Source organism: Centroberyx gerrardi, chromosome 4, assembly GCF_048128805.1.
Source record: "Centroberyx gerrardi isolate f3 chromosome 4, fCenGer3.hap1.cur.20231027, whole genome shotgun sequence".
Lineage (NCBI taxonomy): Eukaryota > Metazoa > Chordata > Actinopteri > Beryciformes > Berycidae > Centroberyx > Centroberyx gerrardi.
In genome coordinates, this window is record NC_136000.1 from 12896026 (window position 1) to 12923577 (window position 27552).

A 27552-nucleotide genomic window follows, 5' to 3' on the forward strand; every position below is an offset into this window, starting at 1 on the left:
TTAGGCACTTTGTTATGAACATGTGGAGGAAGTATCAGCCTATTTGTTGACTGAGGTTTCTGTTCAAAATTGCAGCCACTTGGTGACTCTGTGGTTAGAGCATCGACCATGACACACAAGTCCAAATTCACTAAAGGTGGCAAGGGTTATGTGTGCACTACAGCTTGAAATGAGCCAAAATAAAATAAAATAAAATAAAATAAAAAGATTGCATGCCATTCATTAACCTCGCATAAATGAATGGACACCATATATTGCATGTGGAGTCAGGCATGTCATTTTTTGAGAGCCTCAATGCACAGTTGTTACCACTTATAGAGGGGTGTGTATTTGGGTGTACTATCTGGAAACATGTATTTTGTATTTTTTTTAATTAGCAGCTCAGTTGTATTTTTTTAATTAGCAGCTCAGTTGTATTTTTTTTATTAGCAGCTCAGTTGTATTTTTTTTTATTAGCAGCTCAGTTGCTATCCTACTCAGAGTTTGAAGATGCTTTCCCCTGAGAGCATAAAATGAAGCTCCATTGTAAAATGCAAATTTATTTGTGGATATTTTCAAAAGGTATTTTCAGATATTTCACACAAAAATAAACATAAAAATGTGTAATTAATTAATACTAAGAATTAATTATACATTATAATCTCAAATGATGTGTTCAAACTAACTGTGACAACTAACTCCAGTGACTATGACAAAGAGACCAAGAAATAACCAACATACATAAGGTTTTTTCACTTTGTGACACTATGAAATAAAAATTTCCACAGTTTATTCTACAATTGAATGTAACACAATATGACTCATTATCAGTAATTAAATATGTAAAACAATAGTTTGATGGCGCAAATAATCAATAAGCAACTTCTTTCACTTCATATAATAATGCATGAAATCAAAACTTCTTGAATTGGTTCTACAATTACGTGCGACAAAATATTACTCATTAAGTGCTGCAGTAACTAAAATTGCTAAAATGGCTAAAATTGGCTCATCTTTCCTTCTGTAACCACACAGTCCCATGCTGAGGAGGACGAGTTAGAAGTTTTCGTAGTGATGGATGAAATGCGCCTGGTCCTTCCTGTTCATCTGCTGGCAAGCTTTCTCCACATTCTTGGTCAGTCCAGGAGGGCCACAGCTGAAGACACCGATTTTACCCACCTACAGAAAAGACAACCATGAAATTAAATTAAAAAAAATAAGCATCTAATGTCATGCTCAGCCTCCTGTGTGGTTGTGCTGGGCAAAGCTTTGCAGAAACACAAGACAGATGAAGATGGATGCAGCACCGACCTCAGGATGAACCTCCTGCAGCGAGCTGAAGAAGGACACAAAGGGCGGGCGGCCAAAGTGTGTAACAGAGCGCAGGCCGGTGAACAGACTGCGGTTCCACACCTTCTGGAAGTGACGCTCACACACATACTGTGCACACATCACACACACACACATACAGACTGGTGAGGAGCACATTCGTGGTTTACAATATCATATAACATTAATGTACAATGCATCTATTTAAGTAAAATCACCATTATTAAAATCAAGGTTTATTATTCGGTGCACTTTCCATTATATGCAACGCTTGTAAATGTGAATGGCGGTTGCAGATCTCACCAGCATGGTGGTGCGGAGGTCAAACTTCTCGGCCAGCTGAGTGATGTAGGTGTGGACTGACACCAGCTCCAGGGTGTCCATCTCCTCCACTTCTCGGATGATGTCCGACACCCACTCAAACTGACGCTGTGTCCGCGTCACCCAGATGAAGTAAACCTTCAAACAAACAGTGAATGTCATTGTCAACAAGGATTTGTTTGTAAGTGAGTTGTCTAACGACAGATAAATAAATGAAACCAGGAGGTTTTAATGCGGCAGTAAGGTGTGTGAGACTAAATGTAGGTCGCTCTATTTTAAGCAGCACCTTTTTACACTGAATCTTGGACTTGATAGAGGACTTAAAGACCAGGTCCTTGAGGATGGATGCGAACGGGGTGACTCCGATCCCTCCTCCCACCAGAACTGACACCTCAAAGTCAATCCACTCCTGATGGCCCTCTCCAAACGGACCGTCCAGGTACAGCTTGGGATGGAATAAAACATCATTGTCATTGTTATAAAAGAGTGGAGAAGCAGAAAGAACACACACACACACACACACACACACACACATAAAACGATGCCCTGCCTTTGGATAGGTGCCCAGCTCCAGCAGGCTGTCTTCGGTGTAGAGCTCTCGCAGTTGGCTGGTCCAGGGCCCCACGGCGCGGATGTGCAGGCTGAGGGTCTCTTCGTGAGGCGCTGACGTCAGAGTGAATGGGTGGTACTCATCTGTGCCCAACATCAGGCACGCTATGCGAACCCACTGGCCGGAACGATACACGAAGCCCTGTGGCCGCTTGAACTCCAGATGTGTCACGCCTGCAGGTAGGACAGCCGACAGAAGTATAAACTCAAACGCAACATGCACGCACAAGTTACATGATTTTTATTGAAAAAGCTGCAATTTCATAACCAAAGACTGAAAAACAAAGAGAGAGAGAAAAATGAGCCACTTAAAAAAAGCAGACTCCATTGTGATTGGTTTGTTGAGTGTCACCTGAAGGCAGCAGCTCAGCTCTGACCACAGGGATCTCCACCTTCTTCCTGCTCAAGCTGATCAGCTTGTCCAGCAGGAAGAGCAGAGCGGGGGGGATCAGGTAGATGTAGAAGCGGGGCTCTTGGAGGAGAGCGAAGCTGCCGTGGATGACCGTCTGTTGGAGGAGCGCAAAGCCAAGACCAGCGTCACACCACTGATAAAACCTCCTTCCATCTAGCGGACCCAAATCCATTATGAAAAGCCTGGTGAATGCTGATTATTTGGGGGTTTTGAGTGATAAAGAAGAGAAGTACTCACTAGAGTGTACACAATAACGTAGAGGTAATGTGTGAGCCAGAATCCACGAAAACTGATGCGACGGAAATAGTGGGAGGCAAAAACATACATGAAAGCAAAGGTAAAGAGAAGCAAGACACCGGTCATTCCTAGAACAAGGACAAAACAGAACAAAAAACAGAATTATGTTCCAATATTACAAGCAGTTTGGAGTTTTGCAAGGAACTAGTGAGCTCTAACATCAATCTTTTGTCTTCCTACCATACCTGGAACGGTTTGAAAGAACCACCATGACCACTTGAGAGGAAGTTCAGACCTAAAAATGAAAACACTGTAAATCAGCTACACAGTGAAAATGCAACATATCACGCCTCTGCAGCAAAGCATATAGGAATCAGACAGATGTGTTAAACATTACCCATTGTTGGCTAAGACCTTGGGGAACAGACAAGACAGGATGCTGAGGTCACTGATGGAGAAGATGTAGATGTTGACCACATGACCCAAGCTGTGAACGACTACAGTGAGAGGAGAAAGGGGAGTGAGCAACACAAAAATGTCAAACAATGAAAACAAAATTAAGTTGCACAAACATCACAAAGGTGTCAGGATATAAAACAGCCGAAGATGCTGCTACTCAAAACATGACTTCTCTTTACTGTCCGCTGGAGTCTCTTATTAACCCACAATCCTTGTAGTTTAGTTTAGCTTATTTGCACAAAAACAAATAAACAATCAATATATATATATATATATATATATATATATATATATATATATATATATGTTAAGAGAATTACCAAAGAAAGAAAGGGAAAGAAATGTTTGTGTGCAGGTGAGGTAAAAAGCCCAAAATTAGCTTATATCAAAACCTCACAAGGTTATACTAATTAAGTTACAAACACTGAAAGTTCATTTTCAGTAGTTACAATAATGAAAATACAATTACTGAAATGTAGTTACATAATAGTGATTAGTAAACTGGTACAACAAATATTTATAAAACATATAAATCTCCAGGATATTAGGTAAGTGATCAAATGTATGACGGAGCATTAGCAGCTGTCTGAAATCAAACCTCTTTTATTTTTCTTTTACTGTAAATACAAGTAAGGAGGGAGATGAATCTGCTCAATAAGAAAATCCATCCCAAACTGTGAAGTGTGTGTGTCCCATCTTCCAACCTGCGAGGATGATGGCGGTCATGGCCATGAAGCGGTGGAAGTCGATGGCGGCGTCGAAGGGGATGTAACGGTTGAGGAAGGTCTCCCGGCACAGCGTGATGAGGTTGCGACACACGGTCAGCAGCATGTAGGGAAACAGAAAGGAGATGCCGGCCGCCGAGCCGCGGGACACGATGATGCCCACCACCGAGGTTTCTGGGATACCTGTAGAGTCGGCCTGCAAACCATAATCTAAACACAGAGCTAGGAGTTTTTAATCTGTTAGTTCAGAGCTTTACTCCACAGCAGGATCACACTGTAGGTAGTTCAGGCAGAAGCAGCTGGAGTGAAATGAAAACTTTTTTTTGTCACAGATGCTATAAGGCAATAAAGGATTATAATGCATTAGGGGATAATAAACGAGACAGAGTGAGCAGATTGAGTAGAAAGAGGAGAATGAGCTCTACTCACAGTAACATCTTTCAAGACTCACGCCAGCCACGATGCCATACACAATGATGAAGCAGACTATGTGGCGGCGGTAATTCTCGACGAAGCGTTTGAAATGCTGAATCTTCTGCTTGATTGGGTTCCTTTTGTATTGCTCGCGCTTGGGATTCACATAGACCTTCGGAGTGTGGAGGCCTAATCTGAAAGCAGGCAATGCAGTTGGACCTTTTAAGTATGATTGCTTTTCAATGAATATCCTTTGATCTGTGTTTTGTGGAGCTGTGGAATATTTTGACCATATTCAGGTCACACAAATCACAGAGAAAGCAAAGCATGACATTGTAACTTGCTACGGTTGAAGAGCTCAAGAGCAATTGCATCATGTGAGCAACTAAACACATTCAAGAATTTTTGGTGAACCACAATCCAACATGGTCTGCTGCACAACCACAGTATCCTCAATGTGTAATTACTGGCACCACTCATGCAAAAAGAACTAGTAAACATAAATTCATCAACTAGGTGATAGTTTTCAGTAGATACTGAACTACTAATGTGTGTTTCTCCTGTGTAAATATACAATTTTGTAAATGACAAAACTGCTGAAATGATAAGATGCTCTCATCTCATGAACCACAGAAAGGAAAGAGTTACTGTATTATATCCTCCAACATGTACAATTAGACTGAAACTTTGTATTCCTATACTTAATATTCCAGAAAATCATTTATAGCAGCAGACTATTTGAAAAATGAAACAGGGAGCATACTTTTTCCCCTGCCGTCTGCGTATCTCCTGTCCATCTGTCTTGTTGCTGCTGCAAACAAAATGTGGAGAACGATCAGATGGTGAGCTGGGAAAGAACGGTCTCAAGGGTCACATGAAACTTTATGAAAAGTTCAAATTAATCATTATTTTCCACAGCGATTGCCAACAGCTGCCACTTGTATAATTTGGACGACACAGACAGTGATTACTGCCTGCGCGTGTTGTAATCCCTGTTGTTAAACGTGTGGATTTGGCCTGTTCTCTTACCTGCTTGCCGGGCAGATGAAGGACACTCTCTGGTCTCGACTCAGCCGCTTCTTCCCCTGCTTCTCCATCCCTGCACACACACAGGAGACACACCGAGCGCATCACACAAGGTTAGACAAAGCAAGACAATCTTAAAAAAAGACCTGGAGCAAGTCTTGGGGAAAACATTCTTCGACCTTTGACGTTGAGCTGGGCGAACTGCAGCTCCTTCTCGTGGTCCCGCAGGAGGAAGTGGAAGTCCTCCCATGTGATTTTCTCCTTGTCGTCGAAGGCTGCGGCCTGCAGCATGGCCTGGATACCGTCGTCTGCCTGGCTCTTGGACAGGGCGCCGTTGGAGATTTCAATGAAGGACCTGCAGCACACAGAGAGGCAAAGATGGACCATCAGACACACAAGAAGATTCGATGTGACTATGAACAAGTAGCAATAACAGGCCAAACCTGAGCATCCTGGAAAATTCTTCTTTCGATAAGAAACCATTTCCACCAATGTCGTGCATGGAGAACATCAGTTTAGATTTTTCCTCAGGAGACCCTGGGTAAACAGACATATTATTAACAATATGATCTAGGGCTAGACCGATATATTGGTTTGGAACTATATCGGAAAGATACTGGCCTTTTATTAAATATCGGAAATCAGCCACTGACAATATGATGGAGGTTCCTGCCTGACCACAGCTACATAAAAACAGTCTATAAAACCTGCAATGAAATTTTATTTTCTTTGCAAATTTTATTCATTCATTTCATTGTTCAATAATGTTTTTTGTAAACTAATTATTAAGAGTTTCCTTCCATTGAATAAGTGGGGTGGGTCACCCTACATCAAAGAGCTGCTAAGCTACCTAAATGAATTTCATTGGTATTGGTTTCAATGGAGAGTTTAGTTATGATGGTCTGCTGTTTCAGAGGCTTTTCCACCGTGCCAAGAATAAAATTCTCGGGGAAACCCTAGATTCTTGTGATTTTTAGGCATGAAAACAGTTTAAAGATATTTTATATCAGCACAAAATATTGGCTGGATTTACCTTTCATAAAGATGACCATCACATCAAGAAACTCCTGGAAGGAGAGGTAACCGTTGCCATCTTTATCAGCTAGAGTGAACATGGAGTCGACGAATAAGGAGTCAGGCTTGAGCCCCAGTGCATCAGCAAACTCGGTCGCTGTCAGCTCACACTGCAGAACCGCCATGGCTTTCTTGCGGGACACACCGCTCATGTCCCCAGCGTCACTCTTCTCTATTTCCAAGACCTGTACACCAGCGGAACAGTGAGGGACGGTGTCATTACATGTCGCAATAGTGTCATTAGGAATATCACCAACGTCAGCTGAGGTTATGTCCATCACTGATGAGGTCACCGTCAAGACCACCAATTAGTTCGTTTGGCTTGAGGTCGGACCTAATTTGACCTCAAACAAGTTTTGACGACATTCTGTGACCGAGGCCAAAGCTGCTGCCACCGCTGCTGCAGCAGAGTGCAGGGTGAGGTAAACATCCAGAGGCCGACCGTACCTTAGAGAAAGCGTGTCTAATGAAAGTCTCCACAATCTGAGCTCTCTGCTCTCTGGTCAAAGCCTCGTTCAGCAGCTCCCTCTCTCTCATCTCCTTCACTCTGATCTCCTGCCCGATGTCTGTCACCTCGGGGCGCAGCTGCTTGATGAACTCTGCACGCTTGTTCTCTTCCTCGAAAAACAACACCTGGGCATGCAAACAGAGATCGGCAAAGAAAGAAAGACAAACCAGCAGAGATTGAGAGATAAAAGTGATGTGGTCAGGTACAGCACATTGGCAGAATGGCAGCGATGAGTGGTGTCATGAATGATGCCTGCATCAAGGATTGGATGAGGTACAAAAATAAGAGTGAACGCCACTTCAATGCAAAAGTGAAAGAGAGCTAAATGTGCTTAAATTGCAAGCAAACTTAACAGCGCTTGGAAGCAAACAGGAACACAGAATTTGGCTCGACATGCTGACTGCAAATACAGAAGGCAGCAACATTTCTTAGACTTCAAACAGACTGCTGCTGCTTTTGCATTCAGATCGAGCGTCTGAGAGCACAAACCGCTCCCCCTCATCTCCAACTACTCACCAGGTCGTACTCTTTCGGCACTTTGAGCAGCAGCGCTTTATGCTGCCGGTCATTGGAGAGGAGGACATCCAGGTAGGTCTGGTTGCCCAGATTGAGGCAGCGCAGCGCGGGTCCCGACCTGTCGAACACCTGCAGCCTCCTCTTCTTATCAACCTCCACACTGACGGGGTGCAGAGCTTTCTTAGGGCCCTGCCACTCATAGGCTGGGGGGGCAAAAGTGAGAGTGAGAAGACGGGATATTGGATATTATAGAGCATAAGTGCAAAATAATGGGATGTCATATAGTAGAGAAAAAATATGACATATGATTCCACACCCATGATTCCCACAGCAGGCTCCTCAGTTCGGTCGACCGCTTTCCTTCTCTTCTGGAACTTCCTGTACTTAGACTTGCGGAAATATGCCACCACACAAGCCACGAGAAAACTCACTGTGAGGGTAAAGCAATCACAATTAATCACCAGTTTGACAGTAAGGCGCTAGTTGGTAATATCAGAATTATTACAATGAATAGTGGTGGATTTGTTAGTATGGGTAGGCTACTGACCAACGGGAAAGAGGAACAGAACAATGATAAATATGCCAAAACCAGCTTTGCTCCCATCAAAGTAGTTGAGTTTGGTGGCATTAGTGCAGGGATGGAGCAGTGATGCGTTCACTTGTGCGGGCTGAGGACAGGGGTCACCTTAGGGTCACAGAGAGACCATTTTTAGTCATTGATTCATTAAATAATCTATTCCTTTATTTAAAATGAAACTCCTGATATTTCCCTACAAACCAAATGTAAGATAAAACAGAATTTATTTTTACCATCCCTCCAAAAGAATAGATTTTTTTGTACATCGGTGGCCTCTGCACTAGTGACTGTAACAAGGACGTCATGAAATGTCACATTGCGGATCGTCTGGATCTCCTCATCTGTGAACAGACTGAAAACACCCCAAAGTGAGCAGGTGACTGTAGTAAGATGAATGACCCACTTGATATGAATGGATGATATTTCACAGATAAATCACAGACTGCAGCAGGAGTAGATAAAATCACAGCTATTTCTATGTTCAGAGAGCTTCCTTGCAGAGGAGCTTACCCATTCTGTCTGTTCTCAAACCAGAAGCGGTCTCCGTTTCTGATGCGGTCAAACTGGTCCAAGATAATGGTGGAGAAAACTGGACCTGGACCATCGAGAGACTCCAGCAGTCCTCCAGGGAAGAGTTCCAGTTTCGAGATATCGCCGTTATACAGTTCTGCAATATCTTGCAGCAACTGTTGGAACAGGATACACAACACACTTTAATGCACAGAATTAGAATAAAATCTATTATGTAGTTTGTGAACCTACAGATCAGCATTTGTTTAAGGTAAAGTGCTTTGGGAGCCTCTAGTATTTACCTGAGGGCTGATACGGTTGAGTTCAGGGTTTATGTCTTCAAAAGTCTTCACAGGAGGCAGATCCAGAGCCTGTCGGACCTTATTGTAACTAGGGAGGCCAAAGTCTCTCCCTCTCTGGACGGTCATGGCCACCAGATCTGACCGGGTGAACCTGAGCGGGCCGTACATAAAGTCTGGCAGGGTGGAAATCAGATCAGAGCTGTGAATATTAGTCAACAAGTCGAATAAGTGTGAATGAGTGATATTGAGCGGGTGCATGACGGTGAATAAGAAGGATCAAAGACCTCGCAGGTCTTCCACAACAACATTGTCTTCTCTCTCTGCGATCTGGGAGGCCATGCCCATCAGAAGGTCGTCTACGTCCCGGCCGGACTTCACATTGGGACTCTGGTGTAGCAGAATTATATCGAAAAAATTTTGTACATAATATATCAGGAGTCTCTTCTCTACATTTTAACAGCTAACAGATGCTATCTGGAAGACTTTCAAAAGAGCGCAAGCATATTGCAGCTTAACAGTGGAAGCAGACTATGCCCATTCTCTGGAGAGCAACTTTGAAGAGAAAGCATCATAAACCATCCTGGCATCTCTTTGCACACCGCACCCTGCCTAAACCTAACTTTGGAAGAACTACTTTGAACAGAATGTAGCCTATTCTCATTAGGTGTGCACTAATTACAAAATGAAGCACTTCCTATATGACAACTGAGAATTTCTCAAACACAAACGCATTTAGTTTTAGACTTAATGGGCTGCATGAAAACAAAATACATTATAGTCCCACAAGAGGGTTTTTTTAATTCTCTAAAGAAATACTGATAATGCATGTAAAAGTAATCTGTAAATAAAGCAATGGCCAAGATTGACTCCTGCCAGAGCTTTCTCTCCTGTGTCTCCCTCTCTACTTTCCCAGTCTCAATAAATAAATAAAAATAATGAAAGTGATTTCAATGGGCACACCTGACCAGTACACCATGAATTTAGCTCACAAGATCATAGCAGATCCACTGCACCCTCTATGGTCTGAATATGTACCTTTACCTTCAGGGCGAAGGTATAGCATGCCCAGGATGCGGACTAAAAGAGGCATCACATCCTTCGTCCCACGCAGCATTCAGCTGCTTAACAAGCTCTGATCACATGGTCTGAATTTGGCACTTTCTTGAACTTGCACTTGATGTCGATCACCCAAATGATGCTTTTTATGATGTTTTTACATGCTTATGTTTTATGTTATATTATGTGCTGTCATGCATGGTTGTTGATGTTTTTGATATTCTTTTAGGCTCTTTGTGCAAAGCAAATTCCCCGAGGGGCAATAAAGGTTTCATTCATTCATTCATTCATTTATGGCCAAATTCTGTGTTGCGTTCTTTTGAAAATGTGCCAGTATGATCATGATATACCTGCCGCTTCCAAAAGCTGTTACAAAGACGCATCGCAGGTGATAAGCTGCCATCTATGTCGATGATCTTCCGAAAATGGCAGGTTCTGTTTCTGTAGCAAAAACATGAATCAATGCAGAAAATTATATATTTCTTATGAAAAATCTGTGCTGCATTTTAGACGGTGTCTGAAAATGTGCACAACAGCTCTTTGACATCAGAACACTCTGATACGGATGGTGGGTTTTGTATGAGCTTTGATTTTCAGAATATACTAGGCAGGGACACTTGGAAAAAGAAACAGTACCTCATGTAAACACCAGGTGGGACCATAGTGATGCCAAAGCGTATGGCAGCAGCCTGAAACTCAGGAGAAATCCCTGGATCGACAAACTTCTGATAACCTGTATGCAGACAAAATATAATATGATACAAAACCCATCCTGTAATACAGGAAGATGATAACAAAAACAATTTAGTAAACTAAGCTGTGTAATATAATACAAAGAAAACACTGTGGAAACTTGACTACTACTGAATCCTGATACTGGTGAGCACCATAAACTATCCATCTTATCAAAGTGAGGAAGAAAATGCAGTATAGATATTAAACTTAAGGTTAATTCAAACGGATGGGATCATCTGGCCATTCTCCCTTTAACTCTCTTCCACAGTAGCTGCTTACTCAGCAGAAGGCTCACCTTAGTGTGATGCTCTGCTGACAGAGCACATACTTGTCCGACACCACCAACGATAGCTCACCTAACCATGGCTTGTGGTCACCGGTGCATTACTCGTTCTCTTCCCCTTATACGCACACACACTCTGTCTGATTCTTACCTGGATAAGGGGGAAGCGTTTTGTTTCCAAGGTAGCCAGGCAGCCATTCGTACAGAGCAATATTCTGTTGAAAAAGCAGTAGAGATTAAATTCATTGCAACTTTTTTAGTCGTGTTTTGAACTAGTCGTCTGCAATAAAACTATAACCGCTTCATAGAACTATTAATTTAAGATGACTGTGATGTTGTTCTGGACAGGTCATGCAGAGGATAAGACGTCGCTAATTAAACAAGTGAGAGGTGATGCAATCGCCCTTAAACTAAAACCATTTCATCCATAAAATCACGACCACCTGGTGTTGATGCAACCTCCTTCTTTCCAGAGTGCAAATTAAAGCAGCACCTGTGCAGTGAGAGGATTACACGGAGACTTTTCCCTCTACCTGGAATGTGGCCACCACGGTCTTCCTGGCGTTTTGAAACAGCTTTTCGTCTGACCACTCTGGGTGTTCCTCATGCAGTTTGGAGGCTACATAATTGTGGTAGCGAAACCAGATAATCCCCTCTGCTGCCGTGAACATGTTCTCATTGGCCCAGGCATTTCCCAACTCTGGACACAGAAGATGGCAGAAATTACAGGGAATTCTCCTATTCAATCATATGATGCACCGTTGCTATAGTTACAACACAGTAAACAGAGAAGAGATAGTATTGTAACCGTCCTACTATACTGTTCCAAAGAAAAAGATACTGTGTCTTACTGGTGTAGTATCATACTCCCATTGCATGAGGAGGATCTCTGACCACTAATGGAGCGATAATGTGGGTGTTTGTTTTCTAGGAGCTGACAACAGAGCGGTGACAACAGGAGCAGATCCTCCACCTCCGCCCCAGATAATAACTACACACCTTTAACAACACTAGCAACAAAACACTGGTTTCAGGACAGCTGTACGGCATCTTCTGCGCTATAGAGATGGGGATTTACTGTGGTGAGTGTGACAGGCCGTTTACACAATAGAGAGTCATAATACACGTCAGGCAGAGCCTCTCTCCGCTCAGCCTTGCAGGCATGTAAGCAAGATCGCAGAAAACCTGGGTGAAATAGTATTTGCAAATACTTCTAGGTGTTCGTTTTAATCAGCTTGCAGTACCAAAAGGGTGGGGTTTGCCACATATGACGATACGATGAATATCAGAATGTTTACGCAATCACAAGAGAGTATTTGAAAGTCAGTTTAGTGCACTTTTCAGCAGCTGACATTACTAGACATTTTCTGAATTTGCCTGATGTGGTAAACCCCACCCATCTGGCACTCAAGACTAAACTCAACGCTGAGAATTCTTGATGAATAACATTTGATCCAGGTCTGGTTTGAATAATAAAGTGTAACATCTCTCACCGTAGAGGCCCTGGGGACCGTGCTCGCCTGTGGAGGGGTCGGCGGCGCTCCACATGAGGTAGCGCTCCCCACCCTGTTTGGGCATGTCCCATTCAGAGCCTGAAGTCAGGAGCCCTCCAGAGAAGCTCCTCAGGGAGTCAGACCAGGATGTGGAGGGACCGTAGATGGAGCTGCCATCTATCCACGCTGTCACCAGGTTGACCTGTGTATAATATTTGTTATTCTCCAAAGATTGCACTTTGGGAAAGGGAACTTCAGGTGAACATAATGTAAAAAACGAAGCTCACATGCACTACCAGTCAAAAGTTTGGACACACCTGACTGAATGTACTGTTTTTCATTATCTTAAAGCCATTTTGATCTAAAGGCATATGCTTAAATGCTTGAAATTAGTTTTTTTTATAAATATACACACTATAAATAGTGAAGTTGATGCCCATCTATGAATTTCTTTCCAAAGCCTTTGCCTTTCCATCAAGGCAAAGGGCGGCTACTTTAAAGAATCTAAAATATAAGATAGTTTTGATTTGTTTAACACTTTTTTGGTCACTGCATAATTCCATTTGTGTTAATTCAGTTTTGATGTCTTTACTATTATTCTAAAATGTGAAAAATAGTGAAAATAAAGAAAAATGTGTGTGTTCAAAGTTTAGACTGGTAGTGTATTTTTCTGGAGGAATTTCTTGTTGAAATGCCAGAGTCAACATGCAGCACCTGTATACGAGGGTTATTGGGACTCTGGCTGGACTCTTTGTCCCATGGTCCTCTCTGGAAGGGAAGCAGGACTTTCCCGGTGCCAGAGGGGTCGAAGAAAGGGTCTCCGGTTGGGATTGGGATGTTCATGAACTCTGGAGGGCAGCCAGGGAGTCTTGAGTCAAAAATCTCAAAAGTAACATGATAACCTGGAAAGTCACAGTGAAAATGAAAGTATTTTAGTCAGCATCCTGATTCTGACAAAACAGGGGCTCTGCTGGGAACTCAAGGTGCAACACGGGGACACATTAAATCATAGGAAACCCCAGCTGGTATAGAGTTTTTTCAGTTTGAGGCTGAGTTTTTCCCACTTATTTAACAATTTATCATAATGCAACTACAATTAAATGATAACCCCATGACATATTTACCAAAAAACACAGACAGCACTGTCTGGTTGCGGGTGGAGGGCAGACCGGAGGGGCCCTTTGTAAGCAGACGGCTGACTCCTCGAGGGTTTGGCAGCAGCGGCTCCTGAACGGGCTGGTACACACCGTCCGAGTACTGCGCGGGCACGAGGCGCACAAGACGTGAACCTGCGCAAACACAAACACAGTCAGGTAACCCGGTGCGGCGACCCGCCGGGCTGGGCTGCACACTTTGGCTACTGTTAACTCACCGACTGCTCCGCGTTTGGGATTGCCCAAACTGTTGTACCAGCCGTCACAGCGGGGAACTTCCCAGTCTATTTTACAGTGTGAACCTGTGCAGGTGAAGCAAAAAGGGAAATGTCGTGTTTAAACAGCCTTTCTTGCAGAACTGTCTTTTTTTTTTTCAACGTTAACTGTTAACTGATTAAAGTGACACTGAATGTGAAATAAAACTAGAAACAGATTCGTGTACTTACGTTCAATGGCAATAAGCAGCAAGCCTACCACTGCTGAGATACTCCAAACCCGTTTACGCAAATCCATTGGTGCGAGAGATGCTCCTCGGCTCAGTCCGCAGGAACAGACAAGAGTAGTTGAGCACTTTCTGAATGGGAAGACAAGGCGAAGGTAACTGACAATAATACTTCATTGAATGTTTTTGTGTTTGCATATGATTGTAATCAAGCTTTATTGATTTAGCAAAGTTTTGAGAAAGAAAAGCAGTCTAATTCAAGTCGCGCTGAACAGGTGACGCCTTTTTTTTCTGGTTGAATGAACAGTGTTGCAAAAAGTTTGGCACTGAACATTGTTGCCAGGTGTACAAACTGGAAACCTATAGGTAGACAGCAGCTCCAAGGAGTAGCCTATGTCATTTTACGTTGATCATTCTACATTTCATAGGAAAAGACGAAATTGTTGCAGCTTACCCACTTTAGAGGATGGGATGTAGTGCAGAGGTAAAGCAGAAGTGCAGGTGAGCTATTGTGGATGGCAGGTGGTGCAATACTAAAGCCAACATGTGTTGAACAGCTTATCACAAACTGCATGTGACCTGTGTTGCCCAAATGGGAATGGTCATCATCTCTGGCTCACACCTCTTTTCCAAAGTATTCCAGTCAATGCATCCTCCTCCCCAGTGACACAAAGGAGGCCACTGGTATAAAAGAAGTGTATGTTCCTGCAACATTCACACTTTCCGTCCCTCTGCACTCCTCTTCTTTCAACTTCCAGGTAAGAAACGTCTTCTGGATTTTTACCTTTGTGTGTTTCAGTGCTGGATTTTATCTGTCGCTTTGGAACTTTTCTATTAGTTTCCTTTCAAATTAGAGTGTTTAATAACAGGATGGACCTAATTCAGAGAGCCTATTTACATTACAGTGAGTTAAGAGGTCACATGACTGTATAGAATTGCATGGCTTTGTGCTTTATGCACATGGACTATTTTCTTTGTTTGCAAAAAAGATATTTCGAGGCAGGCAGAGTGAAATAGTTATGCATAATTGAGACATCTGTGTTCTTAATCATGTGCCGTTACACAACAGTAATAATGTGCCATCCCCTATCTACTGTAAGGAACAAGGGCTGCTATCTCTGCATCTAAAGGTAACTGAGAGCCCTGCCACTAACACTGTCTTCTCTGTTGCACTGTCTGGTTTCAGCTGTGTTGGTAAGATCTGGAGCAAAGATGACTTTCTACGATGACATTTACCCATTCTACCCTCTACAAAGGACCTCCTTCATCTTTAGTGGCCGCTTGCTCACCATTATTCTGGTTTTCCTTGTGCTAGCAGTCAGTCTCCTCCTCATTCTGCCAGGGATACGAGGGAAGTCGGTAAGTGCAACCCATCAGATAAACTATTACACACTGGAAATATATTGTATGACCTCAGAATGATTGTCTTCCTCTGTGCTTGAGAGGATGGCTTAATTAAATATGAGTGAAAACTGAAAAATAATGACAGTGTAGTTGCATGCTTTTATTGAATTGTCCTCACCTTATGCATTTTCCTTGTCTGTGTCAAATGTATTGTGACACCTATGTGTAAAATGTATCCTAAATAATTTGTATGTTTTTCTATTCCTTCCTGTTAGAGGCTGTTCTGGATGTTTCGGATAATAATCAGCTTGTTCATTGGAGCTGTGATAGTGGGTGAGTTTGGAATTTCTCCTCTGAAATCATTAAGCCTGGTGAATTGTAGTTGATGAAATCGCCGGTTTTCATTTTCCTGTCATTGTCACAGTTCATGATTCATCTTTCTGTCCTTTCTCTCCAGCGCTCAACTTCACCAACGACTGGGCCGAGGCCAGAACGACAACTAATGCCACCTACAAGTCTTTCAGCAACGCGGTGGTTAACGCTGACATCGGCCTGCATGTCGGACTGTATGGCATCAATGTTACACTAAAAGGTGAGTCATTTCTGCTGCAGACAATTAGCTGCTGCATGTCGGTTTCTTGTAGGTTACACCCGTATATCGGCAGCTGTGAAGTTTTGTGTGACTTAGATCTTTGACAGTGAACTTTGTTCAGTAGTGTCATAAAATGTTTCTGCACTTGCTTTCATAAAAACGCAATACTTTGACTCCAGTGGGTGGGATGTTTACAGTAATATAAGTCCTTTTTATCCATTTATTTTGTTAATGAATGTGTGTCATAATGTACATAATGTACAAACATATATCCACCATTGTGTCCATTCACCATTAATGGAAGAACTGAACAGTGTGTGTTCTGTCTTTGGGGACAGTCTGAGTTAGCTAATCTTTATCAGGATTTAGAAAGGCAGATGTATCCTTATCCTATACACTTTCATTTTCACATTGACAAAAAGATTATACATTAATGTGTTGCTCTTTTCTCTCTCAGGCAATCCTGTCATACAGTTCAATGAGACCATAGACTACAATGAGATGTTCAGTTGGCGGGACACTATTGAAAAAGAGTATGAGGACGCCTTGGAGAAGGGCCTGCCGAACCCCATCCTGTACATTGCTGAGAAATTCACCCTCAACAGCCCGTGTGGCCTCATCTTTCAGTATCGATACTCCGGACGATACGCCTCTGCTACTCTCTGGTAAAAATAATTAACTCACAATCTGAAAATATGTCAATAGCCTGTCGGTTTTAGTAGATCCTTCTCAAAAAGCAGAATTTTAAATGGTTGCACACTATTTCTTCTGCAGGACTGCGTTTTGCTGCTGGATGGTCGCCAACATCCTACTGTCCATGCCGGTCATCCTGTACGCTGGTTACATGATGCTGGCCACCGCTGCCTTCATCTTCTTCTCCATGGCCTCCTTCTCCACCATCATGAATTTGCCTCAGTGCATTTTCTCCATAGGAACCGGCTCGTTTGAAACCGAGTACAGCCATTCGTTCTGGCTGGCACTTGCCACAGGTGATGAGCTGCACTAAACACAATACTTACTCAGGGATGGCTTGCTTTGTATTGCTGCTAAACACTTTCAGATGTTTTGCGCTTTAAAATTGCATGTAAAGCCTACGAATTGGCAATAATTTCTCTTATCTGAAATGATTTCCAGGTGTGCTGTGTGCTGTCATTGGGATTCTGGTGGTGATGTTTGAATTTTTGATACCAGAGAAGATGAAAGAGGCGTTCAGTGTCGTTGTCGACAGTTATGAAGATGATGACATTTGTTACGGGGAGGGTTACCTGAACTCAATTTTCCTGGATAGCGTGACAACTACACCTTTGACATCAATATCCATAGCGGTAAGTGGCAGAATCTGAAATGTTTATACTACTTTTTGACACATCTAGCCATCATTGAAGTCCCAATTTTTACTGCTTGTGAATGGATACCACTGCTGTACTGTTTATTCTCCCCCAATATGTATTGATTGGAAAATTTAAATTTGGTATAAGTTTTGTGTTGTAAAATACACATTCAGTTCTACTTTGGAACATTTGACAAATCATACGCTGCAGTGGCCATTGCATCTCCAATTTTCCGAAAATGACACAACATTTAAAGTAACAATTTCTACCGTTGTCGCTGGTTGATTGTGATCATTTTGCTTCTGTGTTTCAGGAAAACGTATGAAGCCGTCCAGCTGTCCCTCAGGCAGCTTCTCCAGCCAATACTTGAAAATATTTTTGCTGAATGTGTTACAGAGGGAATGTCTCCTTTCAGACCCGACCATTACCTACATGAGCCTGTAAATGTTTTGTGTAAAAATGATGTACATATTAGCATTCTGTAAACATTTTTGTAACTGTTTGATGTTCATTGTCATGTTTGTCAATAGTAATAAATACAATATAAAGTACATACACTATGCACTATTATTATTATATTATTATAGGTCCGTCATTGTTGAACTCCTTTTTATCAGAATGGAGAATGAGACAAAGCACAGGTGGAATATTAATAGTTTGATATTGATTAATTTGACCTTTAATAGCCTATTCAGGTATTCCAATTAATGCTAAGCATGCAGACTGCCATGGCACAAATATGTTATTTAATATGTGCTTAGTTTCCAAGCAGTGTTCCAGGTTGAACTATTCCTCACTTTCTGAGGTCTCAATAAATGTGAAATAAATTTGAGAGGAAGGATGAATGCCAATCTGCTTTGGAAAGTGTAATTGATTAATCTCAAATGCAAGCAAATGCATTTTCTGCCTTGCATGATTGTAAGCACTTTTTGCAATGACACCTTAATAAAATTAAATAAAGCAACAACAAGCATTCAGCAGTGACACTGTATTCTTAGTGTTGGATAACATTACATTCATTTAGTAATGTACATGTTGATACATTCTTATACTCTCTGGTAAAGGTGATGATCACCCAAATGTCTTTGAAAAGTAGCTGTATCTTTGGCCTTCAGCATCACCGTAATACACATAGTTTAGTGCCTTTTTACAGCATATTATCTTTTGTTAATACTTTATAGTTTGTCATGTCAGATTGAAAATCAATGCCTGGTCAGTAATTCTTCATAATAACATGCATATAGGAATAATATGGCCTTTCCAACCAAGTCCTTGTGTAAACCAAACTATTTATAGTAGAATTACATTTTAAACTCCATACACATTATAAAAAATGAGTAAATAAAAAATAAATGTACTTTTTTGTCTCTTCATAAGAAAATAATCATGACCTTATATTTACTTCTCTTCAATACCAGAAACTCACATACAGTACTACAGACAGCGTATTCACATCGTAAGGCCATTATGACAATGTAATTCAAGATAAAACCTGAAAATGAGAACCGGATGTTCTTTTCAGCATTACAACAATAGGCCAAAAAATAAAATGATAGAAAAATAAATTTTCCTCATCCCACTGAGCCCCCCTGTCCTTCTCCCCCCAGCCAGACATGCAGAACTACAGTGGGCTAATCCATGCAGAGTCAAGTCTCTATATGTAGATCGGTGTCTCCTGTCCTGTTAGCAGTCTGAACATCACAGCAGGCATGGTCTTCATGTTGATCTAGAGGGAGGCAGAGAGGAGACGAGTGGTGACCAATACGTTGTCAACTTAAGCGCCCATTTATCAAGTCATGGTCATAATCAAATCGCTTAAATCCTAAAGCCAAATCAGTTCCTTCTTTGTCACCAAAAAGTCAGTAAAGACCCTGACAAATATACAATAAGCTTGAAATGTACAGCAGGTGCACTTCCTCTTGTGGCCCTTTTGGCTGGGTGCTCTGCTATCACTGAAACATGAGGAAAACCATGAGGAACATGGGATAGCAGCACTCAAAAAATCCAGAAAACAGCAAGACTTGGTCTCAGTTTACCATTTTTTATTTTGGCTTCATCAGACTAACACGTTTCAGCATAAAGCCTTCATCAGGGCACCATTACAATAATGGTAGACCCAATATCGTGCTATTTAAAATTAATCATGTCGCTGTGTCAGATAGGATCAGATATTATGAATTGTAAGTTTGTAACTTAGCATAGATATACAGTATTCACTTATGAACCGCCCCCACAAACCTGTGGGCAATCACTATTGCAGTTTTAAAACAGTTGGTACCATTATTGTAGTGGTGCTCTGATGAAGGCTTTTTGCCGAAACGCGCCAAAATAATACAAATGGTAAACTGAGACCAAGGTTTGCTGTTTTCTGGATTTTTGGAGGGCCGCTATTCCCATGTTCCTCTGGTTTTCCTAAATATACAATAAGCCTTCATGGCTTTAACAGATACATCATATAAGCTGGATAACTATGTGATAGAAGGGCTCAGTAACAGGCGAAAAACTTGGGCAACTTGGGGAAAACAGACAACAACAAAATGGCAGCATGTTAACTGCTGATGGAAATCGGGTGTTGGTACTGGAGCAGACCAAGGCTGATTGAGAATTATTGCCTGGTCAGTAACTGAGCAATCTGTAATTTAACTTACTGTATTGTCCCATGTATTACCTTTAGCTCATATCTTAAATTTAATGTGCCAATTTTTGATCAAAATACAGACAAATGGATAGTCACAACCACAGAAATTAAAGTCATTGTGTTTAAAAACATTTCACAGCTTTTCAATATATAATTTCAATATAATTAACCATGCCCTTTTCATAGTTAGTCACCCAATGCATTGTATTGATTTACTGCATTCTGCAGTTTGTCTGCAATAATCTGTGCCTCTGTGTTTTACTGCAGTAAGGGTACAGCAGAAAAGAAAATTGGCTGTTTAGTGCGGTGTAATGTGCGGTGCAGTGATTGGTGAAAATTGCAGCACTGTGGATCAGGGGGGTGTCACCTCTCCCACTGAGACAGACAGCGTTTGCACGATCTTCTCATGTGCCATGGCAACCACACTCTGACCGTTGATTTCAATGATTCTGTGTCCAACCCGAACGCCCCCTCGCTCTGCAATGCCGCCCCGCATCAGACTGCAGATCTGAGAAGGTGATAAAAACAACACTCCGTAAGTCTAAAAGGTTAACTTACCATATATAATTACAGTACTCTCGTCATTTGGGAGCCCATTAGATGCTGCCCACCATTCATAGCGGGTCTCAACCTAAATTTTACTGACATACGCTATTGACTGATGAAGTCTCACTCACAATGCCATTCTGAACGCTGAAGCCAAGCTGGAACTTGAGGTCCGGCCTCTTGATGAGGACTGTGGTGACAGGAGGGCAGCTCACAATGCTCAGCTTCACCTTCACCTGATTCTTCAGACCCTGGAATATGGCCAAAAAAAACCACCGCTGTACTTCAAGCACACTGATTTTACTGTGATTTTTATTTCTTTTTAAGAAGTCATTTGGTATTTCAGTGTGTTATTGCGCGAGTATGTGCATGTAATAAAAATGGTTTACTCAGTCTTTATTGCTATTTGGATTTGTCTTAAAAGGGGGCCTCCATAGAAAATTGCCTAGGGCCTCCAGCAGTTTAGAACCGTCCCTGTTTAGGATGTTAAGTTTTTCTGATTGAATCTAATGTTCATTCATTCATTCATTCATTCATTCATTCACAAAGAAGGGGGCTGGAGCCTATCCCAGCATGCATTGGGCAGAAGGCAGAAGGCAGGGAGACACCCTGGACAGATCGCCTGTCCATCACAGGTCTAACACAGGTAGACAGATGCTCAAATCATGCCTTGGGGCAATTTAGAGTCTCCAATCCACCTGACTTGCATGTCTTTGGAGTGTGGGAGGAAACCGGAGCAAACCCACGTGAACACGGGTCAGCGTCCTTCTTGCTATGCGGTGAATCAAATGTTTTCTCATCTAATTACTCCACGAAGACTGAATATGTGCAGACATTAACCGACACAGGTGGTGCTTGACACGCTCCGTACCTTGATGATGCCCTGGCAGGTGGCGAGCGGCAGCCCGACCAGGCTGGTGTCGTTGATGGACATGATCTGGTCCCCGACGCTGAGCTTCCCGGAGCGGGCTGCGGGGCCGCTGTTCAGCATGTTGGCCAGGATGACGGTGGGCAGGATGGAGCCCCAGCCAGACTCCACTATCACCACACCGAGGCTCTCCCCTTTCTGCTTCTCCACATACAGCTGGGAGACACAGAGAGGGAGGAGGTCGAAGGATTTCAGCTCTGCCAATTATTTTCAAGCATATTTGGAATTTCACTTGCCTACGTTTAAAGCACTAGTCTCTTATAGGCCGCTCTGCCTGACTTTCTAGTGTTGTCAATCATGTTTATAGAAATACATCAGTCACCATTCACCTGAACATGCAACAAAAGAAAGTGTCACACCTCTTTACAGTTGTCTGAGTTTGAGAAATGGACGAGGTCGTCGTTGTACATTTCCTGGGAGTTGATGATGTCACTGTATTGTTTCTGGCTCAGGTCCGTCGGGTTGATCCCATTGGCTCTGAGGAATTCTCTGTAGGCCACGCTGAAAGCCTGACCAATGGACTGTGCAATGAGCTGCGCCTACGGGAAGTGGAGGGTTTGGGGAAAACTACTGAGCAGAAAGGCTATCCCAGTTGACAACAACACGGAGGTGAGAAAGAGCACATTGGTGTAAGTGACCACAGAATAAAAAGCCAAAACACAACTTACCTACAAGTATGAGTTACCCAAGTTAAAAAGTCAAGACTAAAAATGTATTTAGGATATTACACTGGTTTAAATTTTGAGAAATATACAGCACTAGATGCATTAGTGAGGTTAAGCAGCCAACACTCACGTCCTCCGACTCAAAGACGTAGCAGATCATCCTGTACTGACTCTTCCCTTCGCTGGTGGAGACGGGGGTTTCTGTGCAGTCCTGTGAAGTCGCCTGGGACATGCGCCTCCGTGCCATCAGGACCACAATACTGCCAATGTCTGCGATGTAGGAGATGGTACGCAAGGCACTGTCCATCATTGTCTCCTACGTGGAGCAAAAAAGAACGACAAATTATAGAATAGATTCACTAAAATGAATAAACACAGAGGGGAAGCTGATTTAAACACACAAAGATATGTGAGTTACTCACCTGTGTGTCAGCATTCAGCACTTTGACGGCCTTAGTGGAGATAAAAAGGTCCACCTCAGTCATCATTTGAGAGTCTTCATCTTGGCTCTTTGAAAAGACAAAGCATTAAAATTAATTAAATTACTGAAAAATATTGTTTTGATCAGACATTTCAAATTTCTAAGCAAACTATATGTTCAATACCAAAACATGAAAAACATTGACATGGAAAGGTGAGCAAAAATTCATACAACAGCTCCACCATGTGGTGTGAAAGTGTATGGCTGGAAAATGCCCCCTCAGGAATACATCTATTGCACTTACAAAGCCACTCTAATTCATTGAAAACTAGAAGGCACACGAGATCAAAAACCTCCGCCAACGCTTAGCAATTCTCCAACTTGCTGAATTTTGAATTTAATAGATTTCTTGAACCTACAATCATACCCATAAGATTGGGAATCGAGTCTGTATCTCCATTAGTTTGGTAGTTATGGCTAAAAGGGATAATTGTCTAATGGCAAAAATCTCAGATCCGAATCACCACCAAAATCGAATCAATTGTTCCTTGGCTCGAGGCCGATCTGTCCGCCAAATTTCATGGAAATCCGTTCATAACTTTTTGAGATATCCAGCTGACAAACAGACAGACAAACTAACGGGCGAAAACATAACATCCTTGGCAGAGGTAATTATTTATAAATCAAATCAATGGCTGCTGACAAGCGTCATCCTAAAGAGCTGCATTACCTTGATACGATTGACAGCTTCCTGGGCCTGGGACATGCGGATAGATTTGGATGGGTTCTTATCAGACAACACCTGAGTGCAGCCAAGGTAGTTAGCAGCAAAGATGATCCCATCAATAAGATCTTCTGGCTCACAGGGACCTGGGACTATACAGCAAATCAAAAGGCGCTCATCGTAAAATGTTCTAACATGCTGTGAATATTTATGAAAACTATTAAATCTAAGAATGACTTGAAATAATTACCATCGACAAAGCTGGGGAATGAAGCAGTTTCCTGTGTTTTCTGGAAAAAGTTAATGAGTTCATTAGTTCATTACCAGGACTTCAAGTGCTTACATTTTTATGGCAATAATATTCAAGAAGATGTGATTATGGGTACTCAGTGCCACGTACTTATTACTTATCACATACTTATTATCACATGAGAGATGAAAGATTCTAGAGTATTATGGCCGATACAATAGTTACCAAAGCATGTGTTTCTCCAAAATGTAGCATGCATACTTAAGAATAAAAATAGGAGCTCTACCTCCCTGGATACAGGATTTAGCATAGACTACACTGTGGTGATTACTGGGCAGTTGGATCGCATCTTTGACCAATCAGATTGCTTGGCTGAGACTAGCTGTTGTGTAATAAGCCTTCACCTTGGGCGTGTTGTCGCTGCTGTTCTCCTCTGTTGGGACGGGCTCTGGACACTGAGGCCGACTCGGCTGCTCTGGCAAGTCCTCAGGCATCACGGTTGTGCTTGGCTTCTCACCCTGCTGTGTAAAAACAATTCTTTCACTTTGCCAAGTCGTGGTTAAAGGCGTCTTGTAATCCTGTGCAGAATCTAATCCTATGGGGAAGGGGCCACACAGACCCTCTGTGTGGCATAACATGTAATTAAAATCTTCGTTCATTCACTCGAAAGCAGAGTGAGGGTAGATTGTGCAGACACATTAACAAAGATGTGCCACAGGGGATGAGATCTAACAAAACCTGCCCCATTTGCATCAGTTACCTGCTGGGGTTTCTCTGGCCGTCTCTGCCTCTCCTCAAGAGGCTCCTTCTGTTGTTCTGGTGTATGATGAGGAGCCAGGGATGGTTTGATAACCCTGGGATGGCTCTCCTGGCTGTGAGCAGAGGGACTGGGTCTGGGGACGGGAGGAGTCTCTCTACGGCGCTGGGCTTGTTGGGAGTGGGCATGCTGAGCGTGGGTGTGACGAGGCGGGGGAGGAGGATGGGCTTTACTGGAACTGGATCTGGCTTTGGTCCGTACAGCAGCCTTTTTGCAGTCCTTTGACAGCATCTTTGGACGTGGTTCAGCGCTACTGCTCATGCATCCTTTCACCTCAGAAGCGATGTGCTCACTGTCCTCCCCTGCCGCCCTCCTCCCTCGCCCTTTGCCCTGCCTCTCCTTCTCCTTTGGGCCCCTGTGAGAAGACTCGCACCCTAACTTCTTACCAGCCCCTGGGGTATCGTTGTTTCTTGTGATGCGAGCGCCATCCTCTCTCACCCTATCATCGCCTGCCTTTCTAATCCTGTCGCCCTCATTGCCCTGATAAAGGCTACTCTGCTGCTGGACTCCATCTCCTGTCTCCTCTAAGTCCTCTATGAATTTGGCCCCGTCCAGCACCTCTTCTATCTCGTCTGTGTCACCGAGGAAATACCCGTGCTCCTGGACCTCCTCTGCCTCCCCCTCCCCCTCTCCCCCAGCTGTGGGGGTGCGATGTGAGCTAAACCGCTGGTCTGTCTTGTTCCGCTCTGCGTCAGGTTGCGATCCCTCACTCATTTCTGTGCCATGAGGAGACCTGGGTGTGAACTGGTCGACAGCGCCGCCGCCCTCATCGGTACCATCTGCTGTATGCTTTACATAGCCGCCATCCTCAGGACCGTATTGGTTGTAGTACCTCACTCCCGCTGTGCCCTCTCTCTCAGCGCGCAGCACCTCGTCATAGTCCTGCTCGACATCAGAGCCCACATTGTCGTACTCAGAGCAGGTGTCCTCCTCCTCCATGTCCTCAGGACTGGGGTCACAACTCATGAAATAGTGGTTCGCAGAAGCCGGGGGAGTCAGCTGGTCGTTGTTATCATCCTGCTCCTTGAAGCTGCAGTGTGGCTGCTCGGACGCCTCCCTGATCAAACCCCTCTGCTCCTCCTGACTCTCTGTTGTAAGTCCTGGACTGGGGCAGGGTGGAGGGCTGGGACCCAGAATTCTGGAAATGGTTCCTGGCCTCTTTCCATGAGCCATGGCTGGCCCTGTAACCCACTACCCTCAACCCTGTGAAGATTAGAAAATTACCAAAATCAGATTTTCTAGATTAGCTTGTGTTATGCATTGTGTAAATATAGTATAACCCCAATAAAATACCCTGAATTACACGCTCAAGTCTAACATTTAGATTAGGTGGTTAGTGAATGGTGCTGCAAGTCTGATGGCCCTGTAGATTTATGACAACATAAACTGATGTCCTCTAAGGAGGCTATCTGTGGGTTAGTACATCATTCTTTTGACATCTGAATTGCGCCTCTGAACGGATGCATGCTCTGGATTATGGCACAAGGGATTGCAAAATCACATCCTGTGTATTGGTAAATGAATAAACTATGCCACAATCTAATAAGAACACAAACATAGCCTACTGGAGGAAAATGGTATGTCTTTGCAGTCTTTGTTTTCTCTGCCTCTAGCTTTGTGTTTAAACTCTAATTAAACAATAATAACAAATAATAACATCTAAAATATATTTATGGGGTTCTAAATCTTGTAATAAAGGCTTAATCACTGAATGGTACATGTAAAAGGTTTATCACCCCAACACCCCGCCCAATCCAAACATATGAGCAGCATCGCCTCATCAAAACATGAACCGTACATGGATGATGCTGAACTGGCAAATCGTTTGATTGGGCTCTTTGCACTCATTTAAGCCTCTGGACGTGATTTAGAGTTTAACCTACTAAACAAATAAATCCCAACTGTTCACAATGTTAATCAGCTGATAATGCTATTGAGATTATGCAATGATAATGAGCACAGTAACCTAATCCCCCTCTTCTCCTCCTCCTCCCCTCCCCCCAGATATACACAAACACAAATGTCTAACACGCGGACCACAACACGAACTCTCCATGGTGCTGAACTGGCAATTTAAAAAAATAGATTCGTTGTATTGGAAATAAAGATTTCTCGCATTTTTGCTGCACCCTTGACTAATCTGTGATGAGATTTTACAAACCATTACGCCAAACTTTTGCCGCAACTGCAGGGGTGTTGTGGTTCCTCCGGCTTCCCCACAAGTGGACGCCGCATCCTCATAAGCCCAAATATCGATATGATAATCGGATATTGGTTTTCCTGCGCCCGGCAGCTTCTGCTAGCACGCACTGATGGTGCCGAGTCCTTCCATAGACTCATATTGGTGTTTTTTTTACAGACATCTGGAAGCATCACATTTTCCTACTGGTGCAATTCACATCGACCTTGATTTGAAACAGAGAGACTGCACCATGCTGACATCCTAGGCTCCTTATGGGCTGGTGTGGCACCATACGTGCATACCCTGCACTATTGTCTTTAGCAGGACTATCAGGCCTATGCATCTCTATAAGATTGTGTTTTTCTTTTTACTTAAATAATTCTATGTGCCACTTACCAACATCGATCTTGTCGGTGACCCTCCTCCCTTTTAAAATGCCCGTGTGCCGATCAGATTGCTCCGGAATGGTGATTTTTGAATAAAAGCTACCCAGCCCAGGAACCTGTGTAGAAAATACACCCCCTATTCTCTGTGCTCACTGCTCTGCTGCCCAAGACAAAACACTGTAAGGGGCATGAGTGCAATGATAAAATTTAAAATTCAGCTAAAAAAAAAAATTCAAATGAGAACCCACTAGACTATATCCCTCTTCTTTTAAGGATTGAAAGTATTTATTCTTAATTATTTGCAAATGTATCAAGTGTAATGAAGTCATTTAGGATATGAAGGGGGTGACATTCCCTGTGATACATATTTTTCTCACAAGGCAGTTTTCCAGCATGAATGTTCAATATAAAAAAAATGAGGAAAAAAAACACATCTAGATTAGACGCTTGGCGTTTCATTTATTCTAAGCTAATTGCGGTCTCTGAAAAGAGGTTTATGTGAGGAAATATCGATGTAGTTGTGATCGATTAGTACATCCTAAGAGGCGTTCTGTGCTCTACTCGTTA

The 27552-nt window shown here is 42.8% G+C and overlaps 3 protein-coding genes across 4 annotated transcripts; 1 reads left to right on the plus strand and 2 right to left on the minus strand.

Moving 5' to 3' along the window:
- Positions 1 to 704: 704 nt before the first annotated feature.
- duox (dual oxidase) lies at positions 705 to 14232 on the minus strand. Of its 2 annotated transcripts, none has more exons than XM_071896683.2 (33): positions 14166 to 14232; positions 13938 to 14021; positions 13690 to 13854; positions 13280 to 13467; positions 12566 to 12767; positions 11606 to 11772; positions 11224 to 11287; positions 10691 to 10787; positions 10405 to 10495; positions 9283 to 9385; positions 8999 to 9171; positions 8697 to 8872; positions 8420 to 8538; positions 8157 to 8294; positions 7926 to 8039; positions 7610 to 7812; positions 7033 to 7218; positions 6545 to 6770; positions 5955 to 6048; positions 5691 to 5866; positions 5515 to 5584; positions 5249 to 5293; positions 4501 to 4679; positions 4051 to 4281; positions 3285 to 3384; positions 3133 to 3182; positions 2888 to 3015; positions 2591 to 2744; positions 2180 to 2412; positions 1916 to 2074; positions 1612 to 1767; positions 1291 to 1419; positions 705 to 1158 (listed from the first exon to the last, which is right to left on the minus strand). In XM_071896683.2, exons 1-33 carry the CDS (start codon positions 14230 to 14232, stop codon positions 1036 to 1038), a joined length of 4590 nt encoding a protein of 1529 aa, XP_071752784.2. In that variant the 3' UTR covers positions 705 to 1035. The 2 variants fall into 2 exon arrangements, with proteins under 2 accessions (XP_071752784.2, XP_071752783.2); XM_071896682.2 differs by having other exon boundaries at positions 5249 to 5296.
- A 1141-nt stretch (positions 14233 to 15373) lies between these two features.
- Positions 15374 to 17896, plus strand: duoxa (dual oxidase maturation factor). The gene is made up of 7 exons (XM_071896699.2): positions 15374 to 15520; positions 15781 to 15838; positions 15963 to 16097; positions 16555 to 16762; positions 16872 to 17086; positions 17232 to 17422; positions 17742 to 17896. The coding sequence occupies exons 1-7, from the start codon at positions 15374 to 15376 to the stop codon at positions 17751 to 17753; spliced, it is 966 nt and encodes a 321-aa protein (XP_071752800.1). The 3' UTR covers positions 17754 to 17896.
- A 905-nt stretch (positions 17897 to 18801) lies between these two features.
- apba2a (amyloid beta (A4) precursor protein-binding, family A, member 2a) lies at positions 18802 to 25590 on the minus strand. The gene is made up of 11 exons (XM_071896680.2): positions 24361 to 25590; positions 24005 to 24121; positions 23601 to 23640; positions 23357 to 23502; positions 22628 to 22714; positions 22336 to 22521; positions 21900 to 22079; positions 21484 to 21696; positions 20744 to 20863; positions 20434 to 20574; positions 18802 to 19154 (listed from the first exon to the last, which is right to left on the minus strand). Exons 1-11 carry the CDS (start codon positions 25588 to 25590, stop codon positions 19083 to 19085), a joined length of 2532 nt encoding a protein of 843 aa, XP_071752781.2. The 3' UTR covers positions 18802 to 19082.
- Positions 25591 to 27552: the final 1962 nt, after the last annotated feature.